Source organism: Ctenocephalides felis, unplaced genomic scaffold (assembly GCF_003426905.1).
Source record: "Ctenocephalides felis isolate EL2017-DRISC unplaced genomic scaffold, ASM342690v1 CF-g0.4_SCAFFOLD_00845, whole genome shotgun sequence".
NCBI lineage: Eukaryota > Metazoa > Arthropoda > Insecta > Siphonaptera > Pulicidae > Ctenocephalides > Ctenocephalides felis.
The window spans coordinates 33,258,312-33,275,775 of NW_020536999.1; the positions used below are offsets into that span (position 1 = coordinate 33,258,312).

The window sequence follows — 17,464 nt, forward strand, 5'->3', positions numbered from 1 at the left end:
TAATTTTTATTATTTTTTTATAATTCTCGGCGACAACTGCGTATTTTTAGAAGAATTCATTCAAAACCAGTTTGAAAGTGCCTCATTTCATTTCCTCTACCATATGTTATTTCATGTATATTATTAAATCGATCTTGGATGTTCTTTCACCTATATTTACTTGCATTGTATTTTTCTGGTACCGTGTATTTTTACAATTCATTACTTGGTGTTTAAATTTATTGATGAAATAAACTGCAATAAAAAAAATATCAGCTAAATTTTGGTTATATTAAATTGAAATTGATACTTATTCACCAATATAAAACATTCATTATTTTGAGTAAAATTTTACATCGGAGGTCATATGATTAGACACATGCATATAACACAAATTCAATATCAGTATATTAAATACACATTTTGCTTTACTTTAATTATATTAGCCATTCTTATCTATGGCATTAGCTTTATTAATCATTATTTAAAATATAAAAATAAAATTTATATATAAATTCTATAGCCTTGTAAAGAAATCTTTGAAAAACAGATTTTATTGCCGATTGGAAATGTATTGGTAAGTGAATGAACCATATATCATGCGCACTTCGTCAGAGGTCGAAATCAGCTGTTACTTGAGGTTTCAACTAAGTTTTATTCCAATAAATATTACTTGAAAATCTTTGGACATAATAATTACAAATTTATAAATTGTTAAGAATATTATTTATTTGCTAACAATTTATTTATCTAAACAATATTGTTTTCATTATACTCTCAAAATCATATTATTTAAGTAGGATTTCCTAATTTGAAATTAATTTGCTGTTATTCTTTTTACATATAAAAAAATTAAAATGTATGTAAATACATTCAAATACTGAAATAATCACACTGAAGTGGCTTGAGTTATGCATATTTAGATGCATATAAAATAAAATTTAAATATCGTTAAAACTGCATATGCAACTTACAAATTTTATATGTTGTTTTTTCTTCGAGGATATAATTTCGCACTACAAAGATAACAGTTATTATAACAAATAATAATAATCACAACATTTCAAGACGGTTATTATGGAAGAATTTCATATTTCCAAATCAATTTCTGATCTTCAATATAATCGAATCTGTACAAACTCTTGCAAATGCAATAATTATTTATATTATATATATAAAAATTTATCATAACTATTTTACTCATTTATAATTTCATTATTTATGTTATAATCCATTAATTGCAATACTTTCTTTGTTGATCTTTTAATCCAGGTCATGTGTTTGACAGATCTCCTGGTGATGGAATTTACATATTTTGCCAATAAATACTTGTTCGGTATAATAATATATAATATAAACTAGTTGGTTTTTCATTTCAATTGTTCGAATATATATATATATATATATATACATTTTTTTTCTTTGTTTGCCCGATTCTAAATAACTCATCAAAATATATATATACGAGTATATATATATATATATATGTATATATATATATATATATATATATATATATATATATATATATATATATATATATATACATATGTGTGTATGTGTATAGGAAATCTTTCACACTATTCTTCTCGGACCTGCCCTACGGCAAAGTATCAATTATATATATATGGGTGTATGAGTATGTTTATACAATAAAAAAGCTATACATATTTAAATAGTTATTATAACAAATTTGTAATTATTATGTCCAAAGATTTTCAAGTGATATTTATTGGAATGAAACCTAGTTGAAACCTCAAGTAACAGCTGATTTCGACCTCTGACGAAGTGCGCATGATATATGGTTCATTCACTTACCAATACATTTCCAATCGGCAATCAAATCTGTGTTTTTCAAAGATTTCTTTACATATTTAAATATTATATTATTTCTATCTTATATGTACAAAATCTATATTACAATAATATCTAATGATTAAAAATTTAAACGCATTTAAAATTACCATCTATTTCATATTGATTTTTAAGTTGTTGTACTTTATCAGAATCAATTGGAAATGCAATGATTTGCCAAATTTTATCCTGTATGTCCTTGATATTTCCACCAGCAAATGATATTTTTTCCAAACCAAGTTCAGTGCATATGAAACCATTCATGACTTTCAACGGAGTTTCCAAATTATAAACAGTTTTTATGAATTTTCGTGTGAAACCTCTTTCTTTATACAATCTTTGTGCAGCTTGCTTTTCACATTCAAATATATTAATCGAAGGAAGATTATTGTAGTTTTTAAACTTGCACATAAGATTACTTAAATTTTCTTTATGTTGAATCTATAGTAAATTGAAATATATAGTATATGATGGAGCAGATGCTACAAAAACAAAAAATACAATGGTTTCAAATAACTACTTACAATATATTTTTGTATTTCCGCATTATCAATATGTAGCATATGAGCTTTACTTTGAAGTTCAGTACATTTTTCTCCTAAAGCATTGGCCTTGCATTGATATTGCTCAAGACAAGTGTGCCGTGCTGAAATACATATTTTATTACTTGAGCATTTTAGTTATTTTATGTTTCTAATAATCATTTCTAACAATAAGCAAAAAACCGAAAATATAAAAATCAGAATCCAATTTGAAATAATATCAAGAAGAAACATATATCAAAATGAAACTTTAAAAAAAAGAAAACAATCAAATAATAATTTCAGATAAGTTATTAGGATACAATGACTACTTGTGAGTGACATGGAATGTGTATATACATTGTATATTAACTTTATATGAAGAAAACTGTTACAAAACAAAAATTAAGTAAGAAAAAATTACCTTTTCTTATATCTCGATATTTATTGAGTTCTTCAATAATAGTTTTAAATGCATTATCGACTTCTACTGAATATTGAGCATCTTGTTTTAATAATTCAGCTTCCCAAGTGTCAGAATAAGGTTCATTTAAAAAATTCATCTTATCTTGTACATCAAATAGTTGAGTTCTCAGACCAATTACCTGTTCAAGCATATTGCAAGCATCTATTTACTATTCTAATTAATTTGGGGTCATCGAACAGAATAGAAAATATTTGTATTGTGCTAGGCTAGGGTACTCTCATTATTTCTTTTAACTGTCACTCTTATTGAGTTTTTAACGGCCATTTGATGTAAACATGTATTGCCAGATGCACATTTATTTTTGCAGAGTTATCAACCATTACTCTTTTTCTAATGGTGGTAATGAATTCAAGAACTGTTACTATGTTCACTACAAAATTTACATTAGTTTTTAATTTTATAAAGTTTCTTCCTTTTTCGATTGTGCGATATAGTGTGTGGTGTTGAATTAAAGGTTAGAATTTACACGTAAATATATCTGAAGCATCCTCTATATTAAATTAATTCCTGTTACAGTTTTGTCCGATTTATATTTTACTAGCCTATGTTCTAAGTGAATTCATATTTATTTTTTCTTTCAGTCTAATTGACAACAAATATGGCTAAGTCAAAGAATCACACAAATCATAATCAAAGTAAGTTAAATTGTGTTTTATAACTATTCCACCCGGAGCGAATTACTAATTATATTTTAATTTACAGCCCGTAAAGCCCACCGTAATGGTATCAAAAAGCCAAAGCGCTATAGACATGAATCTACCATGGGTGTAAGTAGTTTTTGACATTTAAAATTTTCATTAAAGAGATATTAGAGTTAGCTTTTCTTAGGTAGATTACTTACATCTTACTACCTACATTTATATATACTACTTACATGTTTTCTTTCTAATGTAATATATAAATGATAAATTTTAGATGGATGCCAAGTTCTTAAAAAATCAACGCTTTTCAAAGAAGCATAATCTGAAGCCTGCAGCACAATTGAAGAGAGCAGCAGAGCGTAAAGCTAAAGCAGCAGAAAAAAAATAAATGTATCGTCATAAATAAATTTTGTTAAATCGTATTTGATTTGATTTTAATTTGAATTTGTTTACTTAATTTTGTAAAATTTCAGTTTTGGTATATTCAATAAGAATTTTCAGAACAGAATATATGTATACATAAATGTACATATACAATTGCAGAATTAAAAATTCTGATTAAAATTACTTAAAATTATTGGCTGCATGAAAACAGTATTTGTTTTTTATGAAATAAAGTTCTGAAAAAAAAGTTAATTTTGAGACTGGCTTAGAAACTCATTCTAAATTAATACCACTTTGTTCTTAAATTTAAAGAATAAAATAAAGCTTGCTTAAAATAAATCTTTATTCAATAGTTTATAATTTATAGTTTAGCACACTAAACGATATGAGATATATCTTCCAGCAGTTTCGGATGATCGTATGATTTTCACAACCTGGAATGTTTTAATGCAATTACATATTAAGTAGAATACCAAAGAGAAGGTAATATATTGCAATTATTACCTGTCCTCTTTTTAAACCAAAATATCTTGAGACTGGATCTCCGACTTGAATTCTCATCAACATATTTTCTTTCAATTTGCTAATTTAATTAATTAAGGAAAAGGTTTAAGTAAATTTTGTAAGCATGTACAATTTTTGAGAAAGGATACTATCTTGCAAGCAATTCCTGTTTTTCCTCTGGTGTCATGACAACATGCTCTGGTACAAGTTCATGTTCCGTTATATTAATTAGTAACTCAGACTCTAAAAACTGCTCTAATATGTACTTAGGAGCCATATCAACTAGTGATTGTTTAGCTGAAGGTGTCATACCTATCATGAACATAAATAATCTTTACCCAATTCTTGAACTAAATAACAAAAGTGTGTTTTTCAGATTTAAATCTATGGAAGTCATAGTCAATCTACATTAACAAAAGCTTTTAATTCATAGTTACCGATCTGAACCACTACAATTGCTCTGTGAATATTTTCATCTTGCATTCTTGTACAGTATGTTTTTATGGTTTTTATTCCTATTTTGGGTTCATCGGGAAAGAAAACGAACATCTGATCTGTAGGATCATCATTATGAGCAACTAAAACAATAAGATCAGACCTCGCTGGATGTTTTTCACTGGAAATATTCATTTTATGTAATCATATATTCACAAATAAAATATTTCAGAGCATTTACTTTATATCACATACCTGGGTTTATCGCCAAATTGTTGTTTGAACTGATCCAAAGTTTGATCCAATTCATCTTGTGTTACTAAATATCCTCGATCGTGACAAAGCTATAAATATTTGGATATAAAATTATGCTTTATTTAAGTAAAATTGGCATAGAGAAGAAATATTTAAAACATAGTATTCAATATTATATGATGAAAATAATAATTTTAATAAACAGGGTGGAACATTGTATATCATACTTGCATAACAGTTTTTCTAATTCTCCATAATTTGTAAGTCTCAGCATCATCATCCATGGTTAAATATGTAAAAATATCAAATCTAAAAGTAAATAATGCGTTGCTTAAGCGTTCTAATATGTTTTCAACGACTTAACCTAAAATGTTCAAGTTGTCAGATCAAAATACATGAAAGTATTGCCAACTTTGAGAATTATAAAGATGAAGATGTCGTAGAATTATTTTATACTACCAACAGTAGTGCAATTAAAATAATCAGCTAAACAGGCGCAAATTACAAATGAAAGAAGCAAAGAAGACGTTATGAATGCATGCGATTATTTATAAGATATATCAATTATTTATATAATAATAAAACATAATAAGTCGAACAAAAATGATATGTTTATTATATAGATTGTTGTTAAAAATATATATAAAAGGATACTAAAAAAAATCAGGTCAAACTTTGTTTTATCCATAGATAAAAGAAGAGAATATAAGTATAAAAGAAGTGGTTTTATCCCAAACAACCCTTGGATTTAAAATTAAGTTATAAAATATTATGAATAATTAACGACAGTTTTGTTATTAATAAGTACAAAATGTACAAAATTATGTGATTTTTTACTTCAGATTTTGTAGACATTTGATTGAAATACAAATTTCATGAAATTTACAATTGAAAGCTAAATCAATTGGAAGCTAAATCTTTTTAAACAAGGAACGAACAAAAAAAGGTCATATAAAAATATTTATAAATAATTCCCATTTTTATTTAAAAATTCTGGTTCATGGTTTCGGTTTGTTTGTACTAAATTCCAAACGTTTCGAAACCGTGGTTTGTCTTATCATCAGCGCAAAGTTTACATATACATAATATATACAATATAATTAAATATAAAAATATGCTACGAAAGATTTTATAATGAAAATTCAAAGAAATTCATGTTTTTCATATTATGGTCGGTTATTTAACTCTGTCAATATATACATATACACATCAAATTTATATAATATTATATATAAATCATTTATACATCTTTATATTCAATATAAATATATAAATAATTATATATATATATATATATACATGTATGTGTGTAAAATTTTTAATTTAATTCTAATATTTTAAATTTTTGTTTGATTTATCAAAGTTTTCAAACATATATCTCAAATTCATAGTTAATGGGTCACATATTTTTTAAAAATATCTCTACATCAATAGAAAACCAATTTTAAACAACGACTTCACATTTAATTATTTTTTGAATATTTCTTCAAAAATAAAATTTATTAAATATTGAATGATGGTAAAGTCTCTTTGTTTTACCCATAAACAAGTATAAAGTGGTGGTGTTACTCTGGATTAAAAACACAAAGGGTTGAAATCCTAGAGAATATAATAATGGTTGATATGATATAGTTTAAGTAAAAAAAAAATATTCTTTTTATGTAAATGATGCATTTAAAAGCGAGTTTGTCCAATAATCAGTACAGTCTTGAAGGACAGATTATGTATCCTTGAAAGTTTGATCAAAGATGAAAGCTTAGTTGAGAGCTTTCGTTAGAGACGCGCATTGAGCTTCGGGCCTCCCTCTGCTTCGCTAAAAGTATGATTCGCGGACCAGGAACATAAACAATACAAAATATCCAATACAAATATACTACACACGTATATTGATAAGGAAACACAGCTACACTGGTACGCTGTTACACTGTTACACACTACGTACGTAGCATTTGTTACTACGTAGTGTATCAGCTGTTTAACTGTATCGCCGCATGTGTGCGTACTCCTTTCGCCTTCTTTCGGACGTATTCGGCAGATGTGATTTCATGCGTTCGAGTGCTCTCGGAGTTTATAGTGATGGAAATTTACATCGAAAATCAAAATTAAATTATTTACTCAAGCCTGAAAACTATAAAGTTCAAGATACATATTTCACATTAGTATTTCCTGTTTCCTGTCTATTTTAAATAAATTTGTGAGAAGTAATTGCACACTCAAATTTTCAGAATCTGGGTGGATTTTATGTTCAACTTTGATGTAAAGGCAGGTTGTTGAAATATTGCTTTTACACAATCTTTTTCACTCACTGAAATCATTCTGATGTTTAAGCTTACGATTTTATACTTAAGCGTAAAAATAAAAAAATACATTATTAATTTCAGCAAAAATGGCATTAAGGGGGTTGTTTGTTTTTAATTTTTTTTGTTTCGGTTTTGAGATTTTTTGATATTATGAAAGCTTAGAATTATTTAGAAAAAAAAAATCATCTCAATATCTATTTTTTGACAAAGTTATAGATATATATATATATATATATATATATATCTCTATACGTATGATCTTCTGAAAGCGTTTTTTTATCGCTCCGCGAGCTATTGTATGCCAGCTGCCTCTTTTTTATTGTAATACCTAATGCACATGACCTTTTTAATGTGTCAGAATCTTTGAACACCATGGTGTATTTTGTACATTAAATTAAATGGTGTATTTAGTACATTATATTAAAAACTTTAAATACATTTTTCTCAAATTGACTTTTTTCAATGCGGTTCCACAAATTAAAAAAAAAACTACAAGTCGGATCGACTTGCATTTTTTTTAATTTGTTCACCACTGCAATACCTAGTCTCCCTACCTGAAACAACTTGATAACATTACGCAAAAAATTTTTGCGAAGCTTCTCGCCCCCAAAAAGGGGCCTTTTTTGACACTTTTTTTTAAAAACATTTTTTTTCTTTTTTTCTTTCATTATGGTAGGGGGACTGGATTCAAACTTCTTCTTCAACGTAGTTTTTTTTTTTGTTTCAGGCGATGCACAACGGATTTATCACCGCAAAAGAGATCGATTTTGCAAGACCGACTTTGGCGCCCCCTGGTTAAAAAATGACGACGCAAAAAAAAAGAAGAAAATTACGTAATATTCTATAATTTTGTAATTTTTGTTTAAAAAATACCGCATGTCTCTCTATGAGAAATACATTTCGAGAAAAACAAAAACAAATACCTTGCATTTTTGGTAAGAAAAAAAGAACAACCCCCTTAATATATAAAGACGGCTTGATAGTTAGTAGATATAGGGGATATAGTGTCTGTGTTCAAGTTCACGCGATATCCATATCAAATAATGATTAATTTTACTTGAAAATGAAAATCAAAAAGGTTTGAAAGGCAATGAATCGTCCATGTACAACATGAAAACCGATGCAAAATTTAACTTGAACTTTCTTCAATTGAATGCGGTATTATCACAATGTTTAATTTATTATTATTCCACCCCCATGAAGGATATCGACTTCAGTATCGTAGGCACTAAATTATCTCTCCGCGCAGCGCATGCGCATCACTCCTCCCCACCACCTGCACAAGAACTTCAAATAAGTTCAGTCGGTGTCGGGAGTTCGCGCGAGGCGTATCGCGTGTGTGCGCGCTTCAGTGTTTTTATACGGCATCGTCCATTTTGTGTATTAATTTAGGGTTAAAAAATAACCTTAAAGCTTAGTTAAGTGGTTTCCTTTAAAAACAGAAATAAACCGCCATGGCGGCCGGCGGTACAAGGCGTTGCTGTTACGCCGGTGAATTGGTCGGCCATTTCTCAACCAACAATCCTTATTCATTGTTTAATTTAAAGAATAGTGGTGATGTGAGTGTGAACAAACGTGCTCCGGATTCCTTACTGGATATTACTGCCAAGATCGTTGCCGAAAATATACCTTTTCAGCGAATCGAGGAGCGCTATGATAGAATTCCTGAACCTGTTCAGAGGAGAATCATTTTCTGGTCATTTCCTCGTAATGAGCGTGATATCTGTATGTACAGTTCTTTATCTCGTGTCCAATTTGTGGGCAACGGGGCAGCCGATGCACAAAATTTGTCCTTCTGCAAAGGGTTGAAATTGCTCGAAACTGGATGTGTCGATAGCGTCTTGCAAGTCGGTGAGTGCAAAGACCTTTGTCAATTCGAAGGCATTTGTGATATTATATTTTAGTCAATAATATGTCATACAAATATGTTTAACCTTATATATATTGTTACCAACGATTATTTATGTTTGCGAATAATTGACATAACCAATATTAACAGTATACTCATTACCGGAATGATTAGCGTTTACACTCAGAATCAGTTTTTTTTTAAGTCTTACCATTGTCTATGTAAGAACTTAAACTTAAAATCTTCTAAAAAATTATTATTGATTACGTGAAAAATTTAGTGTATTTTGTCCATAGACAAAATCTTGAATTTTAACAATGTTATATTAGATTTGATCAGCGATTACATACTTGCTGCATTTTTTGTTTTTAATCCTTCAGAAATAACCGGATATAAAAATGATATGTAATTTATCAGCCCATATTTGTCGAAACTATAATTTACGATAAGAATATGAGGAAGTTTTCATTTCATAAATTTATGATTTGACATAAGAGCACGTATGACGCACGCGTTCCGGAGCACATGTCAAGTACAATTGATGCAATGTTAAACGATTGCAGAACGGTTTGTTATGCTCTTTATATTCATTTGAAACATGCCTAGAATTCTCTAATTCAAATTGTTCATGGAATTATATATTGTAATAGTTTTAATGAATAAGGATTCAAAAAATTTACTATACACGTTTATCCAATATTGTTAGGGTGAATTTTACATAAAACATTTTTCTAATATATAAGTTGATATTTATTTGTGTTTAGTAAATTTATTACTAATCACAGTCGCCGAATAAAGCTTTAATGCATGTTAGTAAGCATCATCTTCTATTCTTCATGTTATCAATTCCAATCCTTTCTTAAGCTGGAAATTGAGAACTACTGGTATCAACACTTACCTAGATATAAAATAATTAAAATTTGAAATTCAGAGTTCTTATAACTCTGCACATGTGTAGCTTTTATACACATGGCCAAATACATATAAAACATGGCAGCTTCTTGGGGAATGTTAATATATGCAAATAGGGCTGACGGGATAGTTTATATGCATATATCCAGTAATATTATAATACACATACATATTATAATTGGGTACGCTATGGGCTTGGCTTTATACGGATAATGTTCTGAGAACGGATGCTAAGAAGCAACATATAAAAATGTCTCGAGTATTCGTGTAAAACGTAATTGTGAGATACTTTGTTCGGTGCTTGAGCACGCAGTACTCTGTAGTGGTGCTATCTGCAGTTTCTTCACTTGTTTTTTGATGACTTAATAGTTATTGTTGTACTGAAAAATAAAGTAATGTGCGGTTTTATGAAAGATTAATTCTGTTGCAACGGTTTTCTATGCAGGTTATCATTCTGTTATTGGTTTACAAAGTATAAGGCACTTGCTATTGCTTTACTACTGAATGCTATTTATAATTTTTTTATCTATTCAACTATAAATTTTCAGTTCTTTTGGGTACCCTTTGAGTAACATTGTTCTGTTTTGGGTTTCTCGCTAGTCAAACCAACATAAACATTTTGCAAAGGTCGCAACATTCTTAAAAAATGCTAGGGGCGCCAAATACATATAATTGAGTGATCCACCAGGACTCCAATATGTTCACGGTATCGGAAGTAATCAAAAGACAAGTATCTAAGTATAAAACTAGACTTAAGGGGGTCTTCCTATGTGACGGCCTGTTTTTTAGGGATATTTTAGGATTTTTTTTCTACGACCAGTAAATATTTAGAGCTTCAAGTTTTTTATCATTTATTAACACATATTTGAACAGTATAAATATAAAATTTCAGCTAAAAATATTCAGTCAAACTAGAGTTACAGGGCTCTGAACACCCCCGCCTCGAAAAAAAGAGCTCCCACTTCCTCCACGATTCCGGCTGATCGGCTTATCTGAAAAAAAAAATAAACAGCGTTTTAATTTGTAGGCTTAAAATCACGGAATGACCTATAATCAAATGAATATAAAAAAAATGGATTTTTGATAGACATTTGAAATAAAAGTTGCAAATTAGGCGTTTTTCTTGTTTTTTGATAAAAAATCGTTCCATGCGTTTAAATATATTGAGTGTGCCCTGTAAATTTCAAGTAATTCGGTCCAGCCGTTTAGAGATACAATGGAGGAAAGTTTGAAAAACACAGTTTTGAGAAAAACGCGTTTAAAGTTTCGAGTCCGTTAAAAACTATTAAGAACCGCTCTTTCTTTTACCTGCTGTATCTTTAAAACGACTTCGAATTTTCTAAAATCGCTTTACTACCGTATTCTAGACATGTTAAGGGAGCAATTTATGAAAAAAAAAATGTTTTTTTCAACCCATCACATAGGAAGACCCCCTTAAATATCATCCCAACTTGTTTTCTCAAATAACTCCGGAAAACTCAAAAAACAAATTTGACTTATTATTACTTTTCTGTATATTTATCTCATCCATTTTCAAACTTGAAATGACTACCACTGGGTAGCATTTTAAAATCACCAAAATTACTGAATGCCTTAACAGGCAGATTGTGATTATATGAAGGAAAAAAATTATATTTCTTGAGTATCAACCAAGAAATTATTTATTATAGATTTGACTGATATATAAAAATCAGCCATATAATGAATTAGCAAATAACAAGTTATTATTCAATAATATATTTTTAATTTTGTGATTACAATTTTATTTGATTACACTCATCTATTTAACTATACATTTTTTTGGACTCTTTGAGTAATTCACTTGTTCTCACAAAAATTATATTGGGTTTCTTGAGTATCTTGAGTAATGAGATTTGGATTTTGTATCTCAAATTTTATTTAATTACCCTAGTATATTAACAATTTAATGTAATACTTTATTTTATTAAATATGTTATATATAAGTTAAGAAATATTTATATAATCCAATAATTGCCTCAATTTTTGTAATTATGCAGCTAGTTATTCTTCCAATCCATTATAAAACTAATTAATTACAATAAATTAAACAAAATATTGCATGCGAATATTGTTGGAAAAATATGCATTACGCGTTGAATGTAAATATGTTGATAATAACAGTATTTATATTATTCTAATACATGCAGTAATATTATACAAAAATTATATACAATTTATTTATTTATACTTTCTAATATAGTGTGAAATCACTTACAAACCATAATGTCATATTGGAAAAATTTCTACGTTGCAATTTTTACATTTTAAAAAAAATTCTCGGTGTTAAGAATTTCGTTTGAGGTATCGTTTGCAAAAGAAGCAGAAAATATGCTATAATAAACGCGCTTGTCTATACATTATTGTGAAATTAGACCGTAACCGATTTAAATTATTTCTTCTATGCATTTGCTTGAATGCATTTGGCGCGCATACAAGCTCGCTAACAATCTGATATTTTATATTGTTATTACTGGGAAGCTTTATTCTAGTGTTCACTGAATCGCACGTGTTTCTATTTTGTTGTACCTATATACCGTAAATATTTACAATATAAGTTGCAGAAAAATAAGTGGTTATTGAAATTGAAAATCTGAAATTATTAGAAAATTAATTTTCTTCAAAATCCTGCAACCAAAAATTGAGCTTTAATGAGATAAAAATTATGCAATGTATTTGAATATAGTTTACAATTTCATAAGTACCATATTGTTTATCGAATAATTATGAGTTTATAATATAAATTACAAGTAATTAAATTATTCAATTTACAAGATATATAAATTACATTACATTTTTGCAATTTGGTATGCAGTGCCTAAGCTATCATGTACATACTGCATGTATATTCAATGAACTTATTATTAAATTCGCTTTATTTCTTTTTCATTAACTTAGATTGATTTTTAGACTTTCCATTTTTATCCACAGCAATTTCCCTTGATCTATAAAAATATTGAGAGGCTCTGCCCTAATAAATAGAACATATTTCTAGGCAACGGTTGTTTGGTTTTAGGCCTTATCGCGTCGTCACATTTGATAATAATAACTGGCACACATGGCGTTGTGGTAAACCAAATATGTATTCATGTTAAGATATGGCATATTCGTGCCAGGATTTTATTTTAGACATTGGTTCAGTATTTGAAAAACTTCAGATAATATCTATGAAATAGATAAAAAAATAGATTTTATGGAGCTTTTAATAGTGTTTCTCAAATAATAAAATTGCCTTACCAATTAGTTATTTTGAATAAACAGCAATATGATTATTGTATAAAAACGTGTGATTTCACTGTATTGCTACTAAGTACTGATACTGCAGTACCTTTTTTTTATATAGGCCTTGCTTACTTGGAGCATTTAGCCACCTACAACATTTAATTTTTATATTCTGTACTATTTTTACCTGCATTTCGATATTAATCTTTAAGAAAATCCTAGCGTTAAATATTTAAATTATTTTTCTATTTGAATTTCACATATTTAATGAACTTTTGTTTGACACGTCTTTGTCCATATATTGAGCTTTAATAGGTAATATTTACATTCATCACTATTTGCTTTGTAGTCTGCTTAGTATTGATTCGTATATCGAGTCTGTCGCTTTTATTATGTTTGAATTTATTCCAAGCTTAATATTACTTATGTATGAATATGATAAAAAAACACATATGTATACGAATTTTTACTATGCCAGATCATTTGCTAATAGAATTTAATAGTTTCTGTTAGTAAATTATGCATAAAAAGAATTGTAAAAATAAAATGTATTGTTATGAATCATAATTCATCTATCTAGTATTCCTAATTTAATAAACCTGTTCATGAATATACACAAAGATTACCAAGCAATAATGATTCAACGAAATTTTAATAAAAAAAATATGGATGGACTCCATAATATAATAAACTTTTTTTTTTTTTTTTTATTCATTTATTATTTTACAGCAATCAGAACAGTACTTATATTCTATGAGCTGCATTGCTTATATATATATATGAACTAAAAAAAAAAATAAACTAAATAAGAATAAATAAAAATAATAACATAAGAATAGTAACTAATAATAATAGTAATATATAATAATAGTAAATAATAAAATAATATAATAATACTACAAAAAAAAAATTAAATTAACTTAACTAACATATTTCGATGATTACTCTAAAAAATATAGAAATTGTTCCATTAAACAATTTGCTAGATTAGGATATTATCCATTGGTGATTTACGCTTGAGCCTCCTGGAATGTGGCATCTCAAGCAGTTGTGCAAATATAATAAACTTAATGATAAATTATTAAAATACATATTGATAAACACTTTGATATTAGAATTATTGCCAAATTTTGGGTCCCGTAGGTACATTTATTTATATATATTTAATGTATATATGTTTTGCAAATTAAACCTTAGGCGAAATTTGATAGTTTGAAACATGATAGGTGTTTATACCTGTGTCTCTGCCAGAATAATGATTCTCAGCAAATGCAGGTTGTGCTATTAAGCTTCAGGACCCTCAGATGGAGGTAACCTGTGTTTGTACTACGCCTGCTTCTCAATCTACGTATTTTTCATATTTACGTAATTTTTTAACAAATTACTAATAATTTTAGGAAATATTATTTTAATATTGTTTTCAATGATTATTTATTTGCTAATCATAAAATATGAATATTTTTCTACTCGTACAAATATTCGTACAAAAATTGCGATACATAATTACGCAATTTTTTACGTGTTTTTTAAAACGTTTTGCTTCTATTTGTCCAGCAATTGTAAGTAAAACTGCTCGAGGAAAAATTCGTACTCAAATATTTTGCAAATTGTTTTTTAACATTGGGTAATATCATGTAATTTAGACATTAATTTTGATAAGGGGCCGTTCAAGTATTACGTAAGCACTATAGGGGGGCGGGGGGTTGTTGATTTGTTTATTTTGGGTTGACATGGGGGGCAGGGGAGTCTGGACGATGATTACGTCATAGGTAGTATTTTTATTTTTTACATTAATTGCAGATGGTTTACGTAAGCATGGGGGTAGAGGGTAAGAGCTTTGCTTACTTTTGCTGACAAGGGGTATGGGGGAGGGGTAAATAATTGTAATAAATCTGCTTGCGTAATACTTGAACGATCCCTAATACGAAATATAGTGTTGCAAAAGAATTAGTTTTTATTTAATTTAAAAAATAAATATTTCAGTTTCACTTACATATGTTCAATATTTTTGATAAATTGAATTGTGTCAAAATATTTAAATGTTATGTATTGCATTTTATTGCATTATTTATCAATGTGATAAGTAGGCAATAGACTATTATCATTTACTTTAATCATATACTTTTATTTTAATTCAAATAAATTATAATTTAAGCTATTCGCTGTATTGATAAGAATTGAGAAGCTGTGATCGCTTGGTTTTAGTTTATATAATTTTGAAGAAGTTTAAAAAAAAATTGACATTCAGGTGGTACCTTTACTACCTGATCTTCTAGCAAAGAAATTCGACCACCTATTATATCCCGTTCGGTTTGAAGTTCTGCTTGGACAAAAGCATATGGCAGATGCTTCGAAAAAGGAATTGAGCGTATTTCTACACGTTTTTTTCTTTTCGGGTAAATGTATGCGTTTGTTCATCAATTGTAATGGCCCATGACAGTGCTTGTTTTAGTAGTTGTGTGCGTATAGGTTTTTTGTGGGTTTGCCAAAGCAAATCTACTTATAAAATGGAATATAGTATTTCAAAATTTTCGAATTGAAAAGAGTTCTGGCCGTAGGGTCGAAGAAAGAGTACGATTTTAATTATGAAATCATGGATGATGAAATAGTGTATTAATTTAATTCGAAAGAGAAATTGTAATCCGTACCTTTAGTAGGGTAGGGCGGGGCTAGTTGAGCAAATTTTTACTTAAACGGATGTAGCTCCTCAATGAAAAGTCTCAATAAATTGCTATACGGCTTAATGGATTTGTTGTTTATCGCTTAACAAAAGTGTTAATACTATTTTTTGGTAATAAGTAAAATTTAAAAGCTACAGCTGTTTAAATGCAAAAAGTCAAGTATGCTCAATGTACCCCATAGGTGGGGCAAGTTGAGCACTAAGGAAGTATGATGAAATCATAGGTTCAGTGTTGATTAGTGATGAAATAAAATAAGTTTTCAATAACCAGTTCTATATTTATAGTCTTTATTGACAGAGAAAACAAAACTTATAGTAATTTTCTTTGAATAATTAACTAAAAGTAGATTCTACAAAACAATATCGTATCTTAGGAATTATTTCACCATTATATTCAGTATTTTTGTTTAAAATCATTATTTCTTTATATTATTACTCATAGACTTAGCTTAAATCTTAAAAATAATAATTAATTTCTGGAAGTTAATGGAAATTGTCTTAGTGACAGAACAAGTTTAGCAACTATGCTCAACTAACTCCAACTCGGAATTTCAAAATAAAAGTGAGTTTATAAAAAACCGTGAGAATTATACCCAGAATCTCTGTGCATATTAAAAGTACTATAATTATATGGAAGAATAGAATTTACCTAATTAAAAATAAATAACATTTGACTAAACCAGATGAAAACTCGTGATGAATTACTTTTTTACTTTTTGGTCTCAAAATAAACAAAATGCCCGTGAGCCTCACTCATTTGTCCAGCGGCCACTAGCGATCGCGGGATGTTTATTTCTCCCAAACCTCTATCTTTCCGCCATATAATGCCTAAACGGACGGTGCATAGTTTTCGAGATATTTTGATTGCTCATCTTGCCCCTATGCTCAACTAGCCCCGCTCTACCCTACCGAAAAAAATTTTAGGTATAAATTTAAAATTAATCCGTTTGTTAGTTGCGCATTGCACAATAAAAATACGATGACTGAGCCTATAAAGAACTCGTTCAGGTTTTGAATAAACAAATATTTTGCACGATATAATACAATAAAAAAAGTCTCTAGCGCATATCGAATATAATACAAATCACGCATTTCTGGTATATAGTACACATTTGCAATTCATATCGGCCGAACTCGCCGTGAACAGTTGTTTGAATGTACTGTGTGGAGAACGAACGAATTTCCAGTTAAAATTCAAATAAACTTGTTTTTCATACACATATGATATTATTATTCTTGCTCAGGCCATCGGCTGAGCCGGGGTCCTTGTTTGTTCGCACTTAATTCTCGATGCGTGTATACGTGAGTGCAATAACGAAATCTCAACTTATCGCGAAAACAGGGTTGGCGAACGGGTTGTCCGTACCAGATTCGGACAGGACAACTTAACAACATGGGTAATTAATTCGATGACTAAAGAATC

General features: G+C 28.6%; 4 protein-coding genes across 4 annotated transcripts in view; 2 read left to right on the forward strand and 2 right to left on the reverse strand.

The window, feature by feature from the left end:
• Nucleotides 1-102: 102 nt before the first annotated feature.
• On the reverse strand, nt 103-3,062 carry LOC113363761. Its single transcript, XM_026606247.1, has 4 exons — nt 2,779-3,062; nt 2,358-2,479; nt 1,944-2,274; nt 103-234 (listed from the first exon to the last, which is right to left on the reverse strand). Exons 1-4 carry the CDS (start codon nt 2,969-2,971, stop codon nt 107-109), a joined length of 774 nt encoding a protein of 257 aa, XP_026462032.1. The 5' UTR covers nt 2,972-3,062; the 3' UTR covers nt 103-106.
• A 130-nt stretch (nt 3,063-3,192) lies between these two features.
• On the forward strand, nt 3,193-3,904 carry LOC113363352 (60S ribosomal protein L29-1). The gene is made up of 4 exons (XM_026605844.1): nt 3,193-3,295; nt 3,423-3,476; nt 3,544-3,608; nt 3,757-3,904. Exons 2-4 carry the CDS (start codon nt 3,440-3,442, stop codon nt 3,868-3,870), a joined length of 216 nt encoding a protein of 71 aa, XP_026461629.1. The 5' UTR covers nt 3,193-3,295; nt 3,423-3,439; the 3' UTR covers nt 3,871-3,904.
• Nucleotides 3,905-4,190: 286 nt separating this feature from the next.
• LOC113363424 (DNA-directed RNA polymerases I, II, and III subunit RPABC1) lies at nt 4,191-5,344 on the reverse strand. Its single transcript, XM_026605929.1, has 6 exons — nt 5,288-5,344; nt 5,061-5,149; nt 4,808-4,986; nt 4,520-4,682; nt 4,371-4,449; nt 4,191-4,300 (listed from the first exon to the last, which is right to left on the reverse strand). The coding sequence occupies exons 1-6, from the start codon at nt 5,342-5,344 to the stop codon at nt 4,235-4,237; spliced, it is 633 nt and encodes a 210-aa protein (XP_026461714.1). The 3' UTR covers nt 4,191-4,234.
• A 3,325-nt stretch (nt 5,345-8,669) lies between these two features.
• Nucleotides 8,670-17,464, forward strand: part of LOC113376408 (zinc finger SWIM domain-containing protein 5-like) — a 122,231-nt gene continuing 113,436 nt past the window's right edge. Inside the window, 1 exon segment of the mRNA XM_026616312.1 lies at nt 8,670-9,211. Coding sequence (XP_026472097.1) covers nt 8,815-9,211 — 397 coding nt within the window. The 5' untranslated portion in view covers nt 8,670-8,814.

Coding starts and splice junctions, on each gene's coding strand:
- LOC113363761 (XM_026606247.1), bottom strand. CDS start 2,971: ATGCTTGAACAGGTAATTGGTCTGAGAACTCAACTATTTGATGTACAA. Junction 2,480..2,778: donor ATATCGAGATATAAGAAAAG/GTAATTTTTTCT, acceptor TATGTATTTCAG/CACGGCACACTTGTCTTGAG. Junction 2,275..2,357: donor CGGAAATACAAAAATATATT/GTAAGTAGTTAT, acceptor AATTTACTATAG/ATTCAACATAAAGAAAATTT.
- LOC113363352 (XM_026605844.1), top strand. CDS start 3,440: ATGGCTAAGTCAAAGAATCACACAAATCATAATCAAA. Junction 3,477..3,543: donor TCACACAAATCATAATCAAA/GTAAGTTAAATT, acceptor TTTAATTTACAG/CCCGTAAAGCCCACCGTAAT. Junction 3,609..3,756: donor GACATGAATCTACCATGGGT/GTAAGTAGTTTT, acceptor GATAAATTTTAG/ATGGATGCCAAGTTCTTAAA.
- LOC113363424 (XM_026605929.1), bottom strand. CDS start 5,344: ATGGATGATGATGCTGAGACTTACAAATTATGGAGAATTAGAAAAACT. Junction 4,683..4,807: donor AATTGTAGTGGTTCAGATCG/GTAACTATGAAT, acceptor TGTTCATGATAG/GTATGACACCTTCAGCTAAA. Junction 4,450..4,519: donor CAGGAATTGCTTGCAAGATA/GTATCCTTTCTC, acceptor TAATTAAATTAG/CAAATTGAAAGAAAATATGT.